General features: G+C 36.8%; 1 protein-coding gene across 18 annotated transcripts in view; it reads left to right on the forward strand.

Annotated features, from left to right (window-relative positions):
* Nucleotides 1–24258, forward strand: part of FGF14 (fibroblast growth factor 14) — a 703097-nt gene that overhangs the window by 512729 nt on the left and 166110 nt on the right. For 17 of the 18 annotated variants that reach the window (XM_030922295.1, XM_030922292.1, XM_030922302.1 and 14 more), the window contains one exon: nt 18911–19021. The exons of the other annotated variant lie outside the window; for it this stretch is intronic. In XM_030922295.1, the coding sequence (XP_030778155.1) occupies nt 18911–19021 (111 nt within the window). The remainder of the gene's footprint in view (nt 1–18910; nt 19022–24258) is intronic. 18 annotated transcript variants of the gene reach the window in all.

Here is a 24258-nt window from a genome sequence, read left to right on the forward strand (position 1 = left end):
TGTGTTCAGTGAAAGCACTTTCGCTAACACAGAAGACCTGCCCTATGATGCCTCTGGGAGTCAAAGAAAACACAGGCCCGCCCCTTGAGATGCTAAGAATCTTGTCAAGTGTATTGGTTTCTCACTGCTGTAACCACAAGTCATTACAAACTTCATGGCTTGAAAGAACATAAACTGATTATCTTATAGTTCTGTAGGCTAAAATTCTGACATGGATCTCACCAGGCTAAAATCATCTTGTCAGTAGAGCTCTGATCCTTTTTGGAAGCTCTAGAAAAGAATCAATTTCTTTGCCTTCTTCCATTTCTAGAGGTCATCTACATTCCTTGGCACATGGTACGTTCCTTGAACTTCAAGGTCAACAATGTTGCATTTTTCTGATAATTACTTCATAGTCACCTCTCCCTTCCACTCTCCTTTTAAGGACCCTGTTATTATACTGGACACACCCAAATAATCCAGGATAATCTCACCATGCCATGGTCCCTAACGTAATCTTGTATGCAAAGGCCCTTTTGCCATGTCATGTAACATAGTCACACACGGGCAGATCACGAGGTCAGGAGATCGAGACCATCCTGGCTAACACGGTGAAACCCCGTCTCTACCAAAAAAATACAAAAAACTAGCCGGGCGAGATGGCGGGCGCCTGTAGTCTCAGCTACTCGGGAGGCTGAGGCAGGAGAATGGCGTGAACCCAGGAGGCGGAGCTTGCAGTGAGCTGAGATCCGGCCACTGCACTCCAGCCTGGGCGACAGAGCGAGACTCCGTCTCAAAAAAAAAAAAAAAAAAAAGAAGAATGTAGGTGCTTTCAGGGAGCCATTGTTCTCTCCACCAAAGTAAAGCAATCACATGGACACATAATCACAATACATTATACTTAATGCTATAGCAGCACTTGGCTGCAGAATATTGTGATGGTACCACACAGGCTGACTTCATGCAGTTCAAGGTGCAGGAGCAGGAAAAACCTGCCAGAGGAGATCATGGACAGACAGCTGATGACAGGATGAATAGGAACTAGCCATTTGAAAAGGTGCAAAGACTGGCTTTCAATAGCAGGCAGCCCAGGCAGAGAGCAAGCCTCTATTAAAATCCTACCATCCTGCCTCCTACATTACTCTCGCAATTATGTCCTTGTCACTGTCCAGCCTCTGAGAAGGGATCTGGCATCTATTGCAGGGTCATGGGTATGGCATCTTAACTGCATGCATTGTACCCAACATCCAGTGACCACAGCAATACTTCACCTGTCTACATATGATCTTGCCACTGCCTGCTTTAATCTATTGACCTCAACTATTCTTAGGATGCAATTCATTTTTTATATAATTAACAGATCTCCCAAGATTTGGACACTTGGCCATCTTTTCCATCCTCATTCCATGGTGATGCTCCTCACTTTATCTAAAATAACATATGAGATTCATGCGGCATCCTGTGCTGTCAGTTGGACAGATATTGTTATGTCCACCTTTCAGAGAAATTCGAGAGGTTGTGACTTACGTTAAATCACATAGCTCATTGGCAACTGAACCCCGCTGTTTTCCCAGCACACTGTGGGGAGGCCAGCCTACTGTCAACTGTTTGATTTTGTTCCTGGAGATTTCAGGATGGATTTGAGACAAACCACCTCCTTGTTTTCTGCAAATTTGTTTTCCCTTTAGCCATATAACACTGGATTTGGGGTATTTTGGGGACATGGTAGTGAGTCATGACAAGTTTAATTCCTTTTACTTCACATGTTCAATGGCCCATGTAATTACAAGGCACAGGGATTTCCTCTCTGTTGTTAAGAGAATTATCAAGTTAAGAACGTCTTGATCTTAATTAGTTTTTACTAGGCCTTTCTGATGCCCAAATAATATATGTGGCTAAATGGTAAACAATAAGGGTGAGGCCCATTTTTTGTTTGTTTCTAAAACACTTTTCAAAGAACGTACAGTGGGAACCTACAAGGAAATCTTCATCTCAAAAGTTTTTTAGGTAATATAAGGCACTTTTCCTTATGGTAAAATTAAGAGTTTAGATAAGGGATACATTTTTAAATAATAAAAAAGTAAAAAGACGCTTCTTTTGCATCTTTGGATTGTGTTGTGTTCAATTCCATATTATTTTATTTTCCTTGCTATGCAAACTCTAGACATCTTAAAAATTAGCTATTGGTAATCTTATCAATTCTCCTGTAAGTCTGCCAAGTAATTGGATAGCTTTTTTGTTTTTTGTTGTTACATCTTCTTACCTCTAACATGTACACTCTCATTCTTTGTATTTATTCATAGAGTTCTCACCTCTCAACTTCTTTCTCTATTTCTGATATCCTCCATCTGAAGCATGTATCAGAAGTTCTCTCTGTGATTGGTGGAATAAATTAAAACTGCGTGATTATTTCCTACTATATTCAGCAGCTCGGATCAAAAGCTTAGATTTACAACTTTCTAACTGTGTGAACATTATCAAATTTCTGATTGGGTTAAGTTTCTAATTTTATATGTATATTTATATGTGTGTGTGTATATATATGTATATTTGTATATGTGTGTATATATAGAAATATAGAGATTCGTGTGTGTATTTACATAACTAAAATTAGTGCATTAATAATAGATCTGCATGATTTTCAAAGGATGATGTCAATTAATATTTATAAAATTCTTAGTAGTGTGTTTGACACAGTGACTAATGGCTAAATGATGGCGGTCATTCTTGTTACTGTTGTTATTACAACCAGCATGGTGATTGCATATGGGAAGATACAGAGCAGACTATGAGGACCAGAAAGAGAAGGATGCCTTCTTGTATTATTACTAGGCATTAGGTTGCTTTCTGCAAGGTGGCGGCTATAAAGTATTCTGGGATGGCACTATCTGAATGCTGAGAGCAAAGGGCCCATCTCCAGAGGGCACAGCTGGTTATATTCCTCACAACTGGAGAGAGGGAAGGCCAGTGTGATGTGAGGGCCCAGGCATTTGGAGCAAGGCAACTGGACTGCAGGGGCTCTTGTAGAAGAAGAGGTACAAAGCAGAGGGTAGTGAGTCTCCTCACACAAAGTATTCACCTCTCTGTATTAGGGTTGCCAGTTTCACAGATGTGAACTATGAATTCAAATTTAATTTCCTGTAAAAGGTACAGTGAAAATAAATAGCAAAAGAAGAAAAAATGTTAACCTCAGCTTAGCCTCTGCTAAGGGCCAGGCAACAGTTCTGAAACCACCATCCACTGGATCTTGGTGATCCTACCTTGATGGGGTAGACATTATTCCCCTTGTCGTCTTATCAATAAGAAAAAAAAGGCTCCTGAAAGGTGAGGCACCTCGTCCAACTCAGGGATCTGGTGAGAGGGTAACTGGCTCCACCTTTGTCCCGATTTCAAGTTCTTTCCTCCTCCACCCCCAATCCCCTCTTAGCCAGAGTCAGTGCTGCAGATGTCTGAGCGAGGCAGGTAGAAGTACATGTGGCTCTGGGCCTGGACATCTTGCTGTGTGTAGCATCGCCAGGGAAACGCTCAGCTACAGGACCCCTTGACCTGTCAGCTTCCATGAACATACAGAAGCGTAAATTCTGCTCTCTGACTGTGAAACATTTTGTTCCCACATGAAGGTTGTGTGAGAGTAGAGCATTGTGGATACACCCCATATTGTTGTAACCTATTTTCTGCTGTTCTTGCTGAGATCTGATGATTTTTATTTAAAGTTCTGCCTTTCTGGGATGACCTTAGGAGCTATAGATTTCATTTTCCTGGAGGGACTTAGAGGAACAGAGGTCCCCAAATGGTTCTCGCTGGCTCACTGCAGAGCAAAGCAGACAAAAAGGTTTTTACAAGTCCTGGGCAGTCAGCATTAGTCTGTTTTCCAAGAACGATGTTTTTTTTTCAGGTAAAACAGGAAATGCTTTTCACACATTAAACATAGAGGTGTGCTACAGGTGTGGACTGCTTAAGAAAGAAAGAAAGTCATGAGACAAAAGCACCCAAACCTCCTCAGCAAGGCTCTGAAATATGCAGAAAAGCATTTCCTCTCTAGTATTGAAGCCCTCGCGTGAGTGAAAAATTATATCAGAACTTAACTATTACATTTTTTAGTCTAAAGGAGCTATGCCTTTTGTTTTGTTTTGGTTTGGTTTGGTTTTGCTTTTGTATTGTTTAAGTGAATTGAGTTTTAGAACTCAGCCAAGATAGTTGGGTACAATATCATAATTAGGGAGCACAGACTGGTTCTTGACAGGTGAGATTAGAGACTATTTCATAAACGGGGATATTTAATCTAAGGCTTGATATAGGGCAGTGTTTTGACAGGTGCAGAGGCATAGGAAATCATTTGAATAAAGATGAATATGATAAAAATGCGTGAGTGTAGGCTAAGTAGCACTGAAAAGCAAAGTACTCTCAGAGCCTGAAACGTGTAGAGGTTGGAATCAACTCGCTCTCTCATTAACCAGACAATACTAAGCCGATGATGCCTGTTCTCAGATCCAGATTTTCTCCATGTATTACATGGAGTAGGTTAAAGATGGAAATAATGTATGTTAGAAGTTTCTAGGTTAAAAAGTACACAGTAAAGTTCCCTTGCTCTTTCCTTTATCTGACAAAACATCAGCTTGACGTTTTGCTTTGACGAGTGGTTTGCAATCTATTTCCCAATGTGGAGATGGATGGATTTCTTCAGATATGAGTTATAAATATGTCTGGTTTTTTTTTTCATTTATTTATATTTCACATGAGTAAAACCAGCGGCATAAAAATAGCTCTACAATTCCATTAAACTTAAAAATCTAGAAAATGTATCATAGTACTTAAATGTTGAGACAGAGAGTGAACATCAAATTCCTTTCTTCAAATACTTTAGTGAATGAGAAAAGGCAAAAACTATCCTGGGAGCCAGGCATCACGGCTCAGATTTTTCTCATCATTAGCTACATAGTCCTCTGAAGTGAAGCCGGTTTTGTCTCTAAATCAGTGAACATGGCAGTTGAACTTTATTTTTTTAAATGGCAGTTCCTCTATGAGTCTACTGGGGCTACCTTAACAAAATATCACAGACTGGGTGACTTCAATAACAGAAATGTGTTTTCTCACAGTTCTGAAAGCTACAAGGTCAAGATTAAGGCATTGGCATGCTTGATTTCTCCTGAGGCCTCTCTCCTTGGCTTGTAGATGCTGTCTTCGCCCTTGGTCTACATGTGGTCTTTTATCTGTAGTTGTCTGAGGTCCTAATCTCCTCTTCTAGAAGGATACCAGACCTACTGGACTAAGGTGCAACCTAATGACCTCATTTTAACTTAATTACATCTTTAAGGGCCCTATCTGCAAATGTAGTTCATTCTGAGCATTAAGACTTCAGCATATGAGTTTTAGGGGGACACAATTCATTTAATAATACTTCCTTTGAGGCTTTCACACCATTAGACCCAAGTAAGAAGAAATGCATCTTTGAAGAAGTGTTTCGTTGTGCTCTATCAGAAGGTAATCTTGGAAACACGTGGTCCTTTACAGTTGTCTGCCTTTGAGTTGATCAGGGAGATGCTCATTTATTTAACTGCATGAAAACATTTCAGAAAAATGTTGTCAGGGATTTAAAGCTTTGCTATTGTGTATTAATGATCTTGTTATATATCCTCCTATCATAAAGCAACAGACTAAGCTTGATTGAAAATTATTTAAATTAACCACCTGTGGAAATGTCAGTAGGAATCATATTGAATTACCTAAAGTCACATAATTTCTTAAAAAGCTTCCCAATTCTTGAGCACAAACTTTAAATTTTACACACACACACACATTCATGTATATATTTATATGTATGTATATGCACACAGAAAATACTACCATTATTCACAGAAAAGCTTAAAATTTCAGAAATAGAAAATTAGAAACAGTGCAGTACTTTTTCAGGTTAAAATTTTAACATTTATTTTTACCAAGCATCTGCTGTGTGAAGAATAGGTTACCCCTACCAGCAGTTCCCGGTGTTCTCTAAAATGTGACTTTGATGGGTCACTTTTTGAGAGAAAGATGAGAAAATATGTTTACTATTTCTCTAATGTTCAGTGTGCAAACTTTTAGCTTGAGTTTCATGTGTGCCCAGAGCTGCCTGCAAACTGCTGTCAGCCTCACCTACCATTATCCCCAAAGCTTACAAACCCATCTATCTTCAGAAAATACTTGGGACTTCCTCCCAGGAGGACATCTCCTTACTTGAAAAAGGTACTTCATTCCATCATCCACATCTTGGCCATCTCTGACTCAGTTTCATCTCAGTTTCTCTCTAAAGCCTTCCACTAACCACCTGGATTAAAATGACCAGATGTTACAATTTGTATCTATAGCAAGCATTTTTGTGGTTAATTTTTTGATACATAATGATTGTGCATATTTCTGGGGCATGTGATATTTAGATACATAACTACAATGTGTAATGATCAAATCAGGGTAACTAGAATATCCATTGCCTCAAACATTGATCAATTTCTGTGTGGGGGACATTCCAAATCTTTCTTTCTGCTAACTATAGTCATCCTAATGTGCTATCAAATACTAGACCTTATTCTTTCTATTTAACTGTATTTTTGTGCCCATTAAACAACCTTTCTTCATTATTTACCCCTACTCCTTCCCAGCCCTGCAAACCACCATTCTGCTATCTCCATGAGATCAACTTTTTTGGCTCCCACAAGAGCATGAGATAGCTGTTTTTCTGTGCCCCTTATTTCACTTAACATAAGGTCCTCCAGTTCCATCCATGTTGCTGCAAATGAAAGGATTTCACTCATTTGTATGGCTTAATAATATTTCATTGTATATTATATAAATTCCACTATATATGTGCATGTGTGTATGTGTGTATATATATACATATGTGTGTTTATATATATACATCTATATATATGAAATATATTTACATACCACATTTTCTTTATCCATTCATCCATTGATGGACATTGACCCCCCCCCCCCATTTTGGCTATTGTGAATAGTGATACAACAAACATGAGAGTACAGATTTTTTTTTCAATATACTTATTTCCTTTCTTTTAGACATATACCCAGCAGTGGAATTGCTAGATCATATGATGTTCCATTTTTTATTTTTTGAGAATCCTCCATACTGCTTTCCATAGTGGTTGTACTAATTTACTTTCCCACCAAAAAGTGTATGAGGGTTCCTCTTCGTCTGCATCTTCCCTGGCATATGTTATTTTCCTCATTTTGATAATAGCCGTGTCAACTGGGGTGAAATGATATCTCATTGTGGTTTTGATTTGCATTGCTCTGGTGATTAGTGATGTTGAACATTTTAAAAATATAACTTGGCCATTTGTATGTCTTCTTTTAAGAATGTCTATTCAGATCTTTGCCTGTTTTTAAATTGGGTTTGTTATTTTGTTGTTGTTGTTGTTGTTGTTGTTGTTGTTGTTGTTGTTGTTGAGTTGTTCAAGTTTCTTATATATTCTGGTTCTCAATCCCTTGTTAGATAGTTGGCAAATATTTTCTTGTTCTGTAGGTTGTGTCTTCATTCTCTTGGTGTGCAGAAGTTTGTCAGCTTAATATAATCCCATTTATCTATATTTGCTTTTCTTGCTTACACTTTTGAGGTCTTAACCCCAAAATTCTTGCTCAGACCAATGTCCTGAGACAATTCTTTAATGTTTTCTTCCAGTAGTTTTAAAGTTTCAGGTCTTAATGTTTTATATTTAAATCTTTAATACATTTTCAGTTGATTTTGTAATATAGTGAGAGATAGGGATCTATTGTTTTGCATATGGATATCCAGTCTTCCTAGCACCATTTATTAAAGAAAGTATCCTTTCCCCCAAGTGTGTTCTCGGTGCCTTTGTCAAAAATGAGTTTGTGAACAAAAATGTGTGGATTCATTTCCGGGCTCTCTATTCTGTTCCATTGGTCTATGTGTCTGTTTTTATGCTGGTATTATGCAGTGTTAGTTACTATGGCTTTGTAGTATATTTTGAAGTCAGTCAGTGTGATGCCTCTAGCTTGTTCTTCATAGCAAGCATTTTTAGAGTTACTTCTAAAGGATGATCATCTTCCTTGGCCAGTGACATCAAATAAATTACTATTAAGTATTTTTCAGTGCTGAGCTGTTTTCTATATAATCCAACCTAATGGTCACATAAAGCTGTAAATATTTTAAGGAAGAAAGTACCTTAAACTTCCTAGTAGATTTGGATCTTAACACTGTCTTTTCATAGAGCTGAAATTTAAAGGAGGAGTTTTTATTTGGTTTTCACACACATGTCCTGAAGCAATAACCTGAAATTTTAAAACTGGTTTCAAATGTTAGATTTTCTATCCCCTGTACAACTGTAGTATAAAATTAAAGGAAACAAAACACAGGCATGGGCATACGGTAGACAGTACTCCCGAGTGTGGTATTTTGAAGTTTTGCTTTTCAGTTTCCTTGTGGCATTCATTTGAAACCTGGTTCATTGAGGTCTAGCTGCAAACCTTCCAGATCTTGTCCTTCTTTGCAGCTCCAGGTTTCTCGGGCCTATGGTTCTCCAGGACCCTGCATTTTTTTTTTTTTTTTTCCAGAGGCCTGTGTCAGATTAGTTACACACACAAAAAAAGGCTTTTGGGTAAAGGGAAACTTCATGTACTGAGCAAGAAGCATGAATGTAAAAATATAGAACCCCTGGGGATAAGGAATTCAGTGGCTACCTATGCCATTTGAAAGGAGTGAGCCAAAATGTGCGCTGAGTAGTGCCTTTCCCAGCATTTTCTTTTTTTAGAAATTAAAAGTATGGGTCTGATGCCAAAGCTACAAACCATACATCCAATTTAAGTGAAGGACTTAAATGTACATTTGGGAGAGTTGGGGGAAAGCAGAAAGAGGATCTGTTTCTGAATCACCTCGCCTCTTTCTCTTCCTCCCTCCCACCCTCCACCCTGAAAACATGTCCACACAGTGGGATTGCTTGTTAAATTAGCACACTGTGACTGTGTAACTATATTTGTGAAATAGAGTCAAATTAAAATGGAAAGAAAACAACTGAAATACAAAAACTATGAAAAGAAAGTTGAATCCATCATCTAGCGCAAATGTTCTTCCAGCTCAAACTACCTCTAAAATAGCCCTGGCCTGCCTGCAGCTCCACATCTCACAGTTTGCTTTATGAAGTATCAAAATATTCTCAAACTTTTGACTATGATAGGTTTCCGTGTTTTTAAACTTTTGCTCCAATAAGCAAGGTCTGTCTGTTTTCTTTTAACAATTTTAGAAGAAACTGTTTCCTTTTCTTGTCTCCATTCATTCACTCATGTCCACCCTTCCTCGCTTACTAATTACTCATAGTCCAGCCCCTAAGAAGAAGAAAGCTGCAGCATTTGCCATACTTTGTGTGTGTGTCGGCGGGGGGGGGGGGTGGGGGGGGCAGTCGGGACGAGGTAGGGAGACAGGGATCCTAAACTAGTGCTTTTCAAATGATAATACATTTCCACTTCTTAAATAAAGTATGCTTTTTTCTCAAGATTTTTTTTCAAAGCAGCAATTCCCTTCCCAATTCCTGTAGCACATGACCATCCAACTTCTTGAACACTTTCAGTAACAGGGAACACATTACTTTGTGGTAGAGTTGATTCTTTCACAGGATAGCTAAGAGTATTGAACATTTCATTGTCCTTGTTGATTTATTTATTCATATATTAATCATGTATTTATTGAGCACCTGCTATATGACAGGCTGTGTTCTAGGCACCTGGAATCTAGCAGTGACCAAAGGGACAGCAACCACTGTCCTTATTTATGTTCCATCTTGGCGTCACTCCACTCATTTGTCCTAATTCTGTCTTCTGAGGCAAAACTAAATAATTCCACTCCCTGTTTTTGTGACAGTCCCACGAATTGTTGAAAATGACATTTCATCATCTTCAGACTAAACATTTTCTTACATGGTTTTTCCCAGGCCCACCCTATCTGTTACTTGTGCCCCTTCATTGTGTGTTTGCATCAGGGGTGGTCTCAGAACGCTGGGATGCCCACCTAGGGCAGAGCTGAGTGGTACCTGGGCAGCGTGAGAGTCCAGACCACAGGGGCCTTAACATTCACTCCGTCATTTCCTTTTGTGTTGCTCTTGCACACATCATATAGTGACTCTCTGACTCCATTTGCTTATCTTTTTTTTTTTTTTTTTTTTTTTCCCAAGATGGAGTCTCATTCTGTTGCCCAGGCTGGAATACAGTGACGTGATCTGGGCTCACTGCAACCTCTGCCTCCCAGGTTCAATTGATTCTCCTGCCTCAGCCTCCAGAGTAGCTGGGACTATAGGCATGTGCCACCACCCCTGGCTAATTTTTGTATTTTTAGTAGAGATGGAGTTTCACCATGTAGGCCAAGCTGGTGTTGAACTCCTGACCTCAGGCGATCTGCCAGCCTCTGCCTCCCAAAGTGCTGGGATTACAGGTGTGAGCCACCATACCCGGCCTCATTTTCATATCTTAAAGTGCGGATAATAATGCTACCTAGCTCAAAAAGTCACTTTGCGTATTAAATGAGTTAGTATTTTTAAAAAGAGCACTTAGAGTCATTTGTGGCCCAAAGTGTATACTCAGGAAATGATAGCTATTATTCTTACTGTCGTTATCATTAGTATTGGATATTACCTTTCTGTTTATACGGCCTCATTGTTTTAGGATTCACATCATGCTGTTGGTTTACTGATGATGTGGACAATGGACAGCAACCTGCTTTGGCTGTAAATTCCTCTCAACTCCTAGCAAAATGCTTGGGACAAAGTAGATTTACAATAAATGTCTCCTAAAGGAGCAAGTTAAATATCTTGGCATTTGAAAACATGCTTAAACAAAACATAGACAGGATTTCTTCTCCTGTTTTCCAGTGTAAAATGATGTATTTCTGTGGCTGTGTTGTAGAATTCTAGAGACATATGTGTCATTAAGATTCATTAAGGGTGATGTTATGAACTGCCTTTCTAAAATTTTAAGCCTTAATAAATAAAAATGGTGAAGAGGCATCACTTCCTGGTGATAAAATATGCAGAAACTTTGGGTTTTAGAGATGCATATAACTGGTTGCAACTGAATTCAAGAGCAAATGCTACAGTATCCTTCATGAAATGTTCACACTGATTTCCAGGAGTATTTTTTTCTTTCTTTCTGTTCATATCATCTGGTTGAAATGTTTTTCCTGTCTGGTTAAAAGTGTAGATGTCTACTTGGATTCACAGGTATCATATCTCTGAATGCCGCCTCTTTTCTTCTCCTTCCCTTGCTGCTCGGGAGATTCTGTAGGGAGGATTATTAATTAAAAAAAAAAAAAAAAAAAAAAAAAAAAAAAACTTTTATCACTCCCATCTCCTCCCAGAAGCAGCTAGAAGACAAATGCCTGGAAAACAAACTCAGAAGGGAACGGAGCTCAGATGTTTGCACCTTTCCTTAAACGGAAGTAGCTTTAAAGTGTTTATCACGATCATTTCCAACTATCCATTAGGTGGAGATCGCTAAGTAGTTCTAGATATGAACAGACAGGATGAGTGATATACTTGCTTCAGAATGTTACTTCTTAAATGCATGAGCCTCAGTTCTGGGTGATGAATAGATCGGTCCTTGTCATGTGCAGTTTATTTTCTAAATTCACCCACTGCTTATTTTTTAAACATAAAACATTTAAAGAAATGCTTCCTGGCTCTAAAGCAAATGTGTGAAAAAAAAAAAACAAACCCAGAAAATATGTTTTTTCAGACAAAGTTCCCCGTTTACTGCTCTACTGTTTATCGGAAGAAATTGATAAAACAGCACATCTGGTGTAATTCTTGTTTTCATGGTTAATGCAATATCCTGATGCAATATAACTTTCGCTGAAAGGCTTTTGATTCTGAATTTTATTTAGTAAAAATGCACTTTAATTTCAACAGATGTCTTTGGTTCTTTAACATCTACTTTTCATCATGTTAATTCTATATTTCAGACAATGTAATGACAGCTGAAGAACAAATTAATATGGTCTGCTATAGGTTTAACTGACTGTGGAAAATTCTGTGAATGAATCAAATAGCAGTTTTTCTTCAGATTCTTTAAATTCAGGGAATCCCATTTCTAGTTTCCGAAAGGAGAAGTGAATCATTCTTCGTAGTGATTTAGCTGAATATGTTAAATCTGTGTATTAAATTTAACATGATACTGTATCTACAGTTAACAAGGAATCGTATTTAGATAACAATTAAACTGAAATAGCTCCCATTTCCCTCTTTAGATGACAATAGCAATTAAGAACTTACACAAAATGCTCTTTGCTTCATAGTCTGGGAAATATTTACTCTCTCAGCTGGCAGACCAGTCATTTCTAATGTTAATAGCAGGACAAATAAAGTTCCTGAAAGTACCATAAGTGTGTCTTTTAGTGTTTGGTGTCATTGACATATCAACAAGGAGCCTGAAGATGAGTAACACACCCACCTGTGTCAATGCCACAGATGATGACTTTGATGGTGATGAATAGATGGCACTTGAGCAACACACGAGCACCCCAGAGAGAGCACACAGCTTCTTTGCCTGCGTGCTTGTGTTCTGGGAAGGAGCAAATGCAATCATTCACAAATGAGGAATCCCTGGCACAGTATAGAATCAGGAAAGCTTTTTCTAGATGGAATTGTAATGATGGACTGACTTGGATCCCAAACATTGTCACCAAAAGATACATGCTTTTCTTACTGAAATAGGCACAAGAATTTTGCTAATTGTTGTGTTTTGCAATTACATAATTGATATTTAGGATTTAATTTTGAAAATATGTAATGCCAACTTAATGAATTAGTAGGCCAAAGTACACGATGTTTTAGCATACAATTATTCATCTTTGTAAGTGATGAATAAATAAGGTGGAACAATAGATCTGATATTTTGGCCATTTTATTGTCCGTTTCTGGATTATGTGGGTCATGAGAGCTCCAGTGTGTTCCTAATATGTCGGAACTTTGCAATGAGAAAATTTCATTGGAAAATAGTGTTGGGAAGAGTGCTTCTCCGAGTTCTAAAGATTTCCTTCCTTTTGTAGTTTATATACACTGGATATTCAAAAAGCTAGTGAGAGTTCAACCCTGGGCTAGGAATCCTGAGATACTCCTGTTAGGTCTGCTCCTTGGAGATAAGGGTCAAGTATTAAGCAGGATTCTTACAATCTCCCTTCCTTTTAACAATCTCTTCAAACATTTTCCCCAGAAAAGTCTTTGCCCACAGTCATTCTCTTAGTATACCTTACCTAGAGGAAATGCTTTAGCTACAATAGTTTTGGGGCGAAAAGCTTAAAATTATTGGTGTTTCTGTTTCAAAACCCACATTTATCTTTAGCTCAAGCATGCTTTTCTCCAACTCTTAAACACAATACAAAAAGTGCATTTTACCTCAAAAGCCATTTAGGACTTATATATAGATACGTTAAAAAACAAAACAGAAAGTGAATTCGGTTCAATAAATGCTAGTTGAGCACCTGTTCTGTGGCAAGCACAGTGATAGGTTATTTTGAGTGATATGCAAATTATCAAGGGATTTATCATTTATTTGCAGAGCAGAAAGACATGCAAACCCACTAATTTAACACGTGGCTAATTGATGTAAAGCCATATTATAGTTTCTTTCCTCTCCTCAATAAACAGCAAACTCTTTGAGGGCAAGAGCTGTTTGGAGTTTTCTTTGTTTGTGTATTTGGTTTTTTTATTAGTTTGTTTTTGAGACGGAGTTTTGCTCTTGTTGCCCAGGCTGGAGTGTAATGGCACAGTCAGCTCACCACAATCTCTGCCTCCCGGGTTCAAGCAGTTCTCGTGTCTTAGCCTCCAGAGTAGCTGGGATTACAGGTGCGTGCCACCACACCCAGTTAATTTTGTATTTTTAGTAGAGACGGGGTTTCTCCATGTTGATCAGGCTGGTCTAGAACTCCTGAACTCAGCTGATCTGTCCACCTCAGCCTCCCAAAGTGCTGGGATTACAGGTGTGAGCCATTGTGCCTGGGCTGTTTGTTTTTAATGCAAGATACTATCTCTAGTGCCTGCAGACATAGGATTCTGATAGGCAGAGAAGTGGTGGAGAGCTATTCTAGCCTGTGGGAGCAGTGTTAAAATTTAACACACATAATAGTACATTGGAATGAGACCGTGAGTTGCGTAGTCACTCTGAAGTAACTGGAACCAGGTTCCTAAGGGAAAAGGTTCTGGAGGTAGCATTGGGTCAATCCATGAAGGAAATTGAATGTAATCTTAAGGGATAAACAGAGATAGCAAATTTTCCCATGCCTTTACTTTTATCTATCATTTTCTTTAGTGTCCCTATCCCACCTTTATTTTCTCAGTCCTTTGGATAAGTTCCTGGACATGGTTTATTTTTGTGGTTGGATTATATGATAATGTATATCTTTTAGCAAATTATTCAAATACTATTTTGGACTCCTGGGAGTGCCAAAATCTAATTAGATCTGCCACATTTTTTTTTCTGCAAAAATGTATATTACAAAGGCTGTTTTTACCCTATAAAAATGTGTGATTTTCCATAGCTAATAAAAGAGAACCTACGTTTAAGAACCTACACTGATAACCAATTCGTACTGAGATTTGTGCGTATATAAACATAGTTCATGTGATGTATATACATTAATGTGTTTGCTATGGAAAAACATATGTCATAGTGTACATTTTTCCATTTAAATCATAGTTTAAAATATATACACCATTTGATTGATTATCCTGATTCTTCTTTTGCCAGTCTTCCCACTGCATGAAAACCATTTATGACCGTGTCTGATTTAATTGAACCCACTTCTAAGAGAATGAGTGTTTTAATTTAAAATGTTGGGTATTTTTCTCCTGAATCTGAAGGCAGTTGGACTGATTTGCATTTCTTTCAGTTCGGAGTGTTGAGGGTAATATATTATGAAACATCTTTTTTCTTGATATGTATGCACATTAGTTTTCATTATTTCTATTTTAATCAATATCACAGATCATAGTTAGCACAGAGTTTTGTGCAAAGGGTATCCTCAAAACATTTTTAGTAAAATTATCAGGCACACTAAATAGAAAATAAAAGACAAAACTGGAGGAAAAGGGGAATTAAGATAGGCAAAGAAGAGATTCTAAGTTTTTGTATTTTCTTAAGCAGAGTAGGTATTCTGAACACAAATGTTTTAGAAGAGAATAAAGAGCTCTAATAATTTCATGAGTTAAGAAGCATTTTGCATTTTTGCATGGCTAGCTAAAATATAGGTATAGGACTTTAGATATTTATTTATCTTTCTATTATTCATTGGGAACCTGTATTGTAAGAGTTTGGGATACATCAGTATTTAAAACGAAAATACTTGCTCTTGTGGGCCGTATATTTAACATTTACTAGAAAAATATCATGCAAACCTTCTTATTCTATAAGTTTATTAAAAAATGAGCATGTATATTAATACATGTTTGTCTCACACATGTAATATTTTCACTCTTTTATATCTGAAGCTATTATATGCATTTAGGATAAGGTTTCATTTTTTATCATGGTAACTATATTTCAGATTGTCTTTACATTTTCAAACTCCTTTGGCTAATTTCATGTTAGATTTCAATAGATCATCATTTGTTTTGTTACTAGTTTCTGTACTTGTTTTTAACCACAAAATCCATGTAAGAGAAAAGTCTCATCTTGGTTGTTTGTTTGGTGTTTATTTTTGCTTATTTTATTAGTATCATGTCTAATCCTTATTATCTCTATGGGAATGCCCCACCTAAACTATTCTAACTTTAGTTAAACTAGATAATATAACTTATAAATCTACTTAACCCGGAACACATAAATTGCTACATATTCATCTATGATACCATAAAATTACCATAAAATTGTCCAAAGGAAGAATTTGACCTCATCTGAGGTTTCAAGAAAGTGCTCTTGAGGAAATGGACGTGTTGATAGAACCAGAGTGGGGAGGAGGAAAAGGAGGCAGCTATGCAAAGGTGTGTGCCTGTGGGTGCATGCCTATACAGATATGCAAAGGGGCATTCTAGTACAGGTGGCCATATTTGAGATAGATAAGCTTAAGGGAACAGGATAGATATGGGAAATTATGGAATATTTGTAGGTAACCCACAGTGAATCAGGTGAAGCTACTTTCAGGGGATGGGTAAGGGCTATAGTGAGCAGAGCCGTCGGGTAAGATAGGGCCTTACTGCAGTAAGGTGCATATGTAACTCAGTGGATAGTGAAGAGTCACTGCATATTTCCAGATCTGAGGGATTTGAACAGGAAAACTGCAGGTGGGAAGACCACCTAAGAGAGGTAATGAGTGGCTGGCAGTAAAAATAGAAAAAAAGAAAAAGAGTGAGAGACACTGTGAAGATGCATCAAAAGGAATTGAGCAACTCATTTGTTTTAAACGTATGGTACTGAACTAGCAATTTTGGTAAGGTTTTAATGGGGCAGAGATGTATTGGAAATGTGGCCAATGGAAAAGTGGGATGGATCCGAGAAGAGGTTTTTCAAGATCTTTGATCCTTTCTAACCTTTGTGTTGCTGCTTTGTAATCACAAATTCAGCTCTGGCTAGCAGGATTTGGGTTTAGACACAGTGGTGGTTTATCTTCAAAATACAAATTGGTTTTGGTTTTTTTAACAGATTGATTTGCATTTTATCTTTAGTGTTGAAGACATTTTAGTTCAATTATTCCACTTGTAGAGGCTGCATCAGGTAGCAGTTAAGTGGGCAGGGTCCAGAGCCGAGTGATCAGATTCCAGCTGTTGACTTACTGGTTATGTGCCTTTTGTCATATTATTACTATCAATTGCTCTGTGTCTCGATTTCTTCATCCTCTAAGTGGGCTTCTATTAAGTAAGGTAATGGTGAGGATCCAAGAGTTAAAAATAGAATGTGCTTCTAACAAGGCCTGGCACCTGAGAAGAATAAAATCAATGGCGTTATGATTTCTAAAAAGGAAAAACATCCAACGGTATGCAACCAGATGAATCAAAATCAATGTGGTTGTATTGTCTTGAAGTTAAAGGAGAAAAACATAATTTGACATTGTATTTGTGCTCCCTCATCCAAAATGAGGCATAATCCCAAAGGGATCTCTTTGTGTAATTGTGAGGGTGCATGTGAGTGGGTGGGGAGGTGGCTTCTCACTGCCTCACCAGATCTAGTTAATTCAACTCCAGAAGACATAGTAGCTCAAATAGAAGATTGCTTAGGAATAAGTGATGTCAGAACATAAAGGTTTTACAGAAAAATCGTCAATCATTAATATTCTCAGTATTTTTTCTTGACAAGAGAATAATAAAAAATTCTTTTTCACAGTTTTTACTCTTTTTGCTTTTGTTCTCTTCTTTTCCATGCTACGTATTTTCAGTGAAGAGCGTAAATAAAATACAGCAAAACTAAGAAAGAAGTCTTTAGCACTTAGCCCAGTCGCACAATAGTATTTTTTTCCACTAGTACATATCTTAGAATTATGTGATTTGGGAAGTTATATGCTACAGAATAAGGAATATATGTAACACAATCCAATAATCACTTAGAAATTTATTTTTCAAATCCTACTCTTTTCAAAGCTTTCATATTCTAATATGGCTAGTCACACTGACATAGTGATGCTCTGCTGTTCATGCATTCTTTTCCAAAAGGATTTTTCCAATCTTGTACCATCTATGAAGCAAGTCTATGTACAATGGAGTCATGTCTCAAATGATCAGTTTTAAATGATGTGCATAGAAATAGATATTGAAATTCTTTGTAATTTCTTCAGGACTAATAAAGAGCTTAAGGATAGCTCTCAAAAAAAATTTTTTTTTTGTCTTCACCTATTTACAAGACCACAATTTTTCTATCAATTACAAGGTGCTAGGTTTCATTACTCAGTAATGGCCAACTGTTTTGACAGCCGGATTGCATTAGCATGGCCTATTCAGCTGTTGCAGAGAGATGCCAGTTGCCATGGTGAAGATTATGATGTCCCACATCCAATCTATCCCTGAGATGGGGATGGCTTTTGCAAACCCACATGCAAATATTTGTTTTCAAAGGCACACCTGACTCTCTGTGAAGCGCTGGATTACTAGAGTGGATGTCTTTTCAATGAATCATCAGACGAGGATCTATTACCGCATGATTTCCCTTTTGTTTAAATAAACTTCCACTGCCCTCTATCTCAGTGTCCGCTGACAAAGAATCAGAGTTCACATTGTACAATTTGACTGTCCTTTTTAGTTACACAAGTTAATGAGTTTATCTGTTTAACTTGTCTAATTTCTCTATTTGACTGCCTCAGAGCTGACCTCATATGCATGGGTTTGTTGTGTTTCCCCTGAGCTCAAAAGTAGAGTTTTCCATTCTCCTGTGGATAATGTCTAAGCAGCACAGATACTTCCGTGGAAATAACAATGACCCTTTGAACATTCAGGGGTGTTCTCTGAATTGGGGCTTTTCCTAAGGATATGTATCAAACGTTAGAATGAATGTTTTTAAAATATAGGTATTTTTTGTTTTGTTTGTTTTTAATTTCGGGAATACTTGTCAACTTAAGTAAAAGGAGAACTCCATTAAAAACCCTTTTAATAAAATTTCTGAGAGTCACCAGTTTGCAAAACTCTTATACTGCCATCATGAGTGATAATATTTAAACTAAATCATTTAAACTAATGATTAAACTGACAGCTTAATTAGTTTAATAGTTTTAATTAATAATTTATGCATATACTAGTTTTATAAAATGCCTGTTTCTGTGGCTTACTACTGCATTTATTACCTTCTATAAATGGAATACTGCAGGTTTGATAAAACACAGAAGAATCTGAGAGACAAAATAAAATGTGCTACTTGTGTAAAATGTCCTCTTCTGAAAAAAGAAAGAGAAACAGAAAAGTAAAAGGAAACTTGGTGACACATTGTGAGGCTTATGATAACTATGTTTGCCTTTCAGATCCCCAGCTCAAGGGTATAGTGACCAGGTTATATTGCAGGCAAGGCTACTACTTGCAAATGCACCCCGATGGAGCTCTCGATGGAACCAAGGATGACAGCACTAATTCTAGTAAGTGACAACCTCAGGCCACCAGTCACACAGTTGGTAGAAGATACACTGCTACTTAAGTGACTTTTTAAGATTCATTTGCAAATTTTTGGTCATGTTGGTTCATCTTTACAAATGTGACACGCTAGAATGCCATTTACAATTTTATTTAAACTATGTGGATGAAAATATTAATGGAGCAACCAAAGAAAACTGTGGTGTAAAGATGATTATGTTACTATTTTTGTTTTTTATTCAAACAGTTGTCATACCCAGAAAAGTATTATTCCTTTTAATCTTATTATTATAAAAGTTAAGTAAGCACACTAGTGTATTTAGGTAAAAATTAATTACATGTTTTCATTGGATGTATTATTTTATCAGGCTCTGAAGTTCTTAATGATGCCTGTGGAAACTCAAAATCTACAAGGAATAGTTTTATTTTGTTTTGTTTTGTTTTACATAGTAGAAATATAATTTAAAATTATTTGCATTTAACAAAAAAACTTATAGAAAAAACATGAAGGTTGTGTACTTTGAAATTCATTGTGCAAAGTGTTTACAGAATTGCATCTGTGATAATTTTTAATTAAAAAGCTACATATCTTCCATTGTATTAATGTCTGTGTTCTTTTTCCTATTTTTTTATGTATAACATTTCTCCATCTGGTGCCTCTCCTTGCTCAACTGTCTATGTTTTGCTCTCCCATTTTCTGTTTATATTGGCATTTGATTCATTTTTAATTTAGCATATTAGTTCCAAAATAAGCATACTTTTTACGGTTTGGGGGAGTTGGTGAAAAGCAAAACTGTTTTTATTAGAAATATTTAATCATAAGAAACATTACTGGTGGATCAAAAGTAGATATGAATTTTTTCATTAATGTACCTCTTATTCTTCACATATAAACATCATTCCATGAAAAGAAGTGAGGATTTGAATAATACACATAATCAAATCAGAAGGCACTTCCTTTTTTATTTATTTTTATTTTATTCTATAGATTTTTATCTGCTCAATTTAAAATTCAGCTCTTCCTTTTTGAAATTCTAGTGATCAAATTGCCAGTAATAAGGATACTGACAGTAGTTAGTGATACAAAATAGATTATTTTTACATGTGGTTTTGCCATGTGAAATATCATTATTTTTCCAGCCATTGTGTTCACTTTTTATATTTTGTACATTGCTTCACTTTTTATTTTTTCTTCAATTCCTTTTTAATTTTTGTGTTTATCTACATTGTCCTCATCAATTCCTAACCTCTTTACTCTCTTTGTGTCTCATATCACCCTTTTTATTTTTAAATTTTTCCCTTTTATGTTTATTGGTTTACTTTTACTTTATTTCCTTTTTGATATAGGAAAAGAGAAGGTAAAACAATTCAGCTACAAAAGAAAGGGGAGGCGTTTTATGCCAAACATTATTTGTGCAGGTTTTGTTATTAGTTTGGACTTTCAAAGATAATTGGTACTTGACGATCTTTGACCAGCAAAAGATGTCAGTTTCTTATGGTTCAGGCTAATACATGTATCTCTGCTCAGTTTCTTTTCCCCTTTAACTCCTTTAGCTGACAAAAACCATTTGCTGACAACAACCCTTTCCTTTCTCTTATGTGTTACTGTTGTGTAGGTCACAAAGTTTAGGGATTCATAATTTCTGTTGTCTTCAGTGTTGTCAAATTTTGTTTGGCCTGGGAGGACTAGAATGTGATAACTGGATTCCCATAACTCTGCTCACTAGATGAGCTATGACAATCTGAAAGATTCATCAGACTAAAGACTGATGCCATCCATTTTATGACAAAAGTTTTTGAAACAGGACATACACCATAGCTTCCTAAACATATTGTTTTATTGGACTACTTGAAAATAAATTCACTCAAAGGTTTTATGTGTTTTTTCTCTAGCTTTTTTTCTTTGTGTAATTTTTGTAGTGCCAACCAAATTGGTTACCTCTAATGATAGGAATCAATATCATTTTGAGAAGTGTCTATTAGACATTGCCTTTTAAAAGCCAAACTGCTTCAGAATTGAATAAGCACTTTCTAAATATGGAAGTGCAGATTTATTATGTGCACACATACAGGTCTGGTTATCTGAATAATTTTAAAGACTAAACTGGAAAGCTGAGATACTAAAAAACACTCCACCTTCTGTTCTGTAAATGTATGGGGGATTTTTCCTTCTGTATCTGCAGTAGAAGGAGCAAAAACTCAGAACGAATCTTGAAATTTCTTCTGACACTCTAAATGCTAGTGAGACACAGTTCTGAGAAGGAAGATGAAACAGGATCTCCTTTGTAAAAACAAATCAGAAGAAAATCATGCTCACACTCAATGGGCTCAAATTCCTGTGCAAAGTTCTGGTTCACAGCTTTTCTGAGACATTAGATTGCATTTCAAGTGCACTGTAAGCCAGTTAGTTTAGTTTTGTTACTATTTCAACATTTGCAAAGAAATAAAGAAAAACAGTGGGTAAAATCAATGTTCCCTCCTCAAAAAGGTTCTACAAATTATATGACTATAAAATTTAATATAATTGGCAGAATCTTAGCAGATTCATAAAAGTAATGGAAATTACTAATTAACTTCATTTTTATGTCCTCTGACCTATGTCAATTGCAAAGTGGTGTTTCTTAGGATGAATTTAAAGACATTTTCTTTTCTCTGGTTCATTTCAGTAGTCTCATGAATCTTATGAAAAATGTAAGCACTGAAAAATTCTTTAAAAATAGGGATGTGCTTTAGAAAGGCTGTCAGGTCCTACTTAGAGTACAGCTCTTTTGTTGTGAGGAGGGAGGTGATGTAATAATGCTATAATCATTCATAAAAATGTTTCCATTTTTTATAACTCCCTGAATACAAACCATGGGTTAGTTATCCATAACTAGGAAAAATAATTTTTTAAAAAACCCTAAAACTCACCCAGATAGCACTCTAAAAGTCACTAAATAACAAAATTGAAGGTTTGAACTTTCATATCTTCATGATTTGAGTTCAGTACATTTCCCACACTAAATATGAAATTATTTAGAATGAAAAAAAGACAGAACCATCCTGTTAAACTGCCTGCGTTAAAAATTGCAGATGAATTAAGAGGAGGGAAAAAGGCCCACTGGTAGATGAACCTTGGTGCCTCTGTTCTCCAAGGGTTTCCAGTCTCAGATCTATAGATCTCTGGAAAGGAAAAGTAGCGCAAAAATCATGGATGATGGGTAAATGGTTCTGGTAGAGAAAATGCTATAGCAAGTCGACTGCTTATTATTGACTACCATAATAATGAAAAGATCTTTCACAAAAGGAAATGAGCACCTAGGTAACCTCGTTACCACTCTCAATTTCAAAGGTTTATTTCTTTAAAATTCTTCTAAACATCAGCATCCCTATGAACTATGGTATCTTATTAGTGGGTGATTTTTCTTTTCCCCCAGTTTCCTTTTGGGGATGCCATGGATTTTTTCTATGCTCTTAAACTTCATTGTTCCTATTGATAGACAATAGCTGCTACAAGCAGAACAGGACTCTACAGATATCAATATGCTATTAGCTATGGGAATGTTAAAACCTCAAAAGTCCCTCTCACCTTAGAAATTCTCAACCTCTCAACCTGGTAACTTGATGTATAAAATACTTCAGTCACTCAGTGGACACCACCCCACAGGCTTTAGGACGTCAGTTCTCACCTTAGTTGTATATTGGGGTCATTTGAGGAGCTTTTCAAAAAAATTCCTTCTGTCCTAAACCCATTTCCAGAGATTGTGATTTAGTAGGCATGGGGTTGAGCCTGGCCACCCTATGTTATGAACACAGCTAGTTTTAATGTGCGACCAGAGTTAAAAATCACTGTTATATGAAGAACCGGAGTGTTCCACGAATGAACAGAGTCACGAAAACATCTTCGTTATTCTTACTCCCCTAGGCTTTGTGACATTGCCTTATAATTATGTAAGAAACAAAGAGAGTGGAGAAATAAAATTGTATCTCAATTAATGTGGGTATCTGTGGTTTTAATTAGCACCGGTTCCATCATGGTCAGCTCTGAATGGTTCTCCACATTTTAGTGTATATAAGCATTCACTTTCCACTATCATTCTGTAAATTATAATACCTTATATTTTATTTTTATTTATTTATTTATTTATTTTTGAGACGGAATTTTGCTCATTGCCCAGGCTAAAGTGCAATGGCACGATCTCGGCTCACCACAGCCTCCACCTCCCAGGTTCAAGGGATTCTCCTGCCTCAGCCTCCCGAGTAGCTGGGATTACAGCCATGTGCCACCACATTCGGCTAATTTTGTATTTTTAGTAGAGATGGGGTTTCACCATGTTGGTCAGGCTGGTCGCAAACTCCTGACCTCAGGTGATCCACCTGCCTTGGCCTTCCAAAGTGCTGGGATTATAGGCGTGAGCCACCACACCCAGCCAATACCTTGTGTTTTATAATTCAGATCCCAACCAAAACCCAAGGGAAAAACACTAGTATTTTTTTCAGTATGATCATTTTAAACTATCTTGTATAATTTTTCTGGTTCCCATAACCACGTCATTTTGGTGAATTCATGATCTGTTTGTTTTCTCTACCAAATATGTGGCACCTACAGATATCATTCGGAGTGTGTGAAAGTTAGAAGAGGAAAGTTGGAATAATTATGTTTGAATTAATTAGGTTAGTGTAGCTCGCATGGACAGGCTTATGGTTATGGTTTCCCTCCAAAGTTTTGGACATAAATCAGGAATTATTCTATGGTGTCCATTCTTTCAAGATGTAAGGGAGATGGTACAGTTCAGGTATTCTAAACAGGAGTGAATATAGCCATCTCCCACCAAGAAGGAATGCGGAGAGTTGCCAACAAGCACAGGTAGCTCCCAGTACTCAACAACCCCACATCTATATTTAATATTAAATAATGGAAATGAGGAAAAAACTAATTCTTTCATAAGAATAACATAATCCCCTAAAATCCTATAGCAGAAAATCTGATATTAGTTTACATGGTGAAACTAATATCCAACTAACCACAGATGCCCCTGAGTATTTTTCCAGGGATAATATTCATGGCCCTGGCCTGAGGTTTTCCTTTTATATTTATGTAGCACAGACCTCTTGGGATCTTGGGAACTGTAGCATGTAATAATCAAAAGAGAGGGTGTAATTTTCTTCAACCTATTAAGAGGAAACATGTCCCTGAGAATTAAATAGAACACAATTTGTAAAGTTTGTTTTTAATTATGTACTACTTAGACCCTTGGAATGA

Source organism: Rhinopithecus roxellana, chromosome 18 (assembly GCF_007565055.1).
Source record: "Rhinopithecus roxellana isolate Shanxi Qingling chromosome 18, ASM756505v1, whole genome shotgun sequence".
In the NCBI taxonomy this organism is placed as follows: Eukaryota; Metazoa; Chordata; class Mammalia; order Primates; family Cercopithecidae; genus Rhinopithecus; species Rhinopithecus roxellana.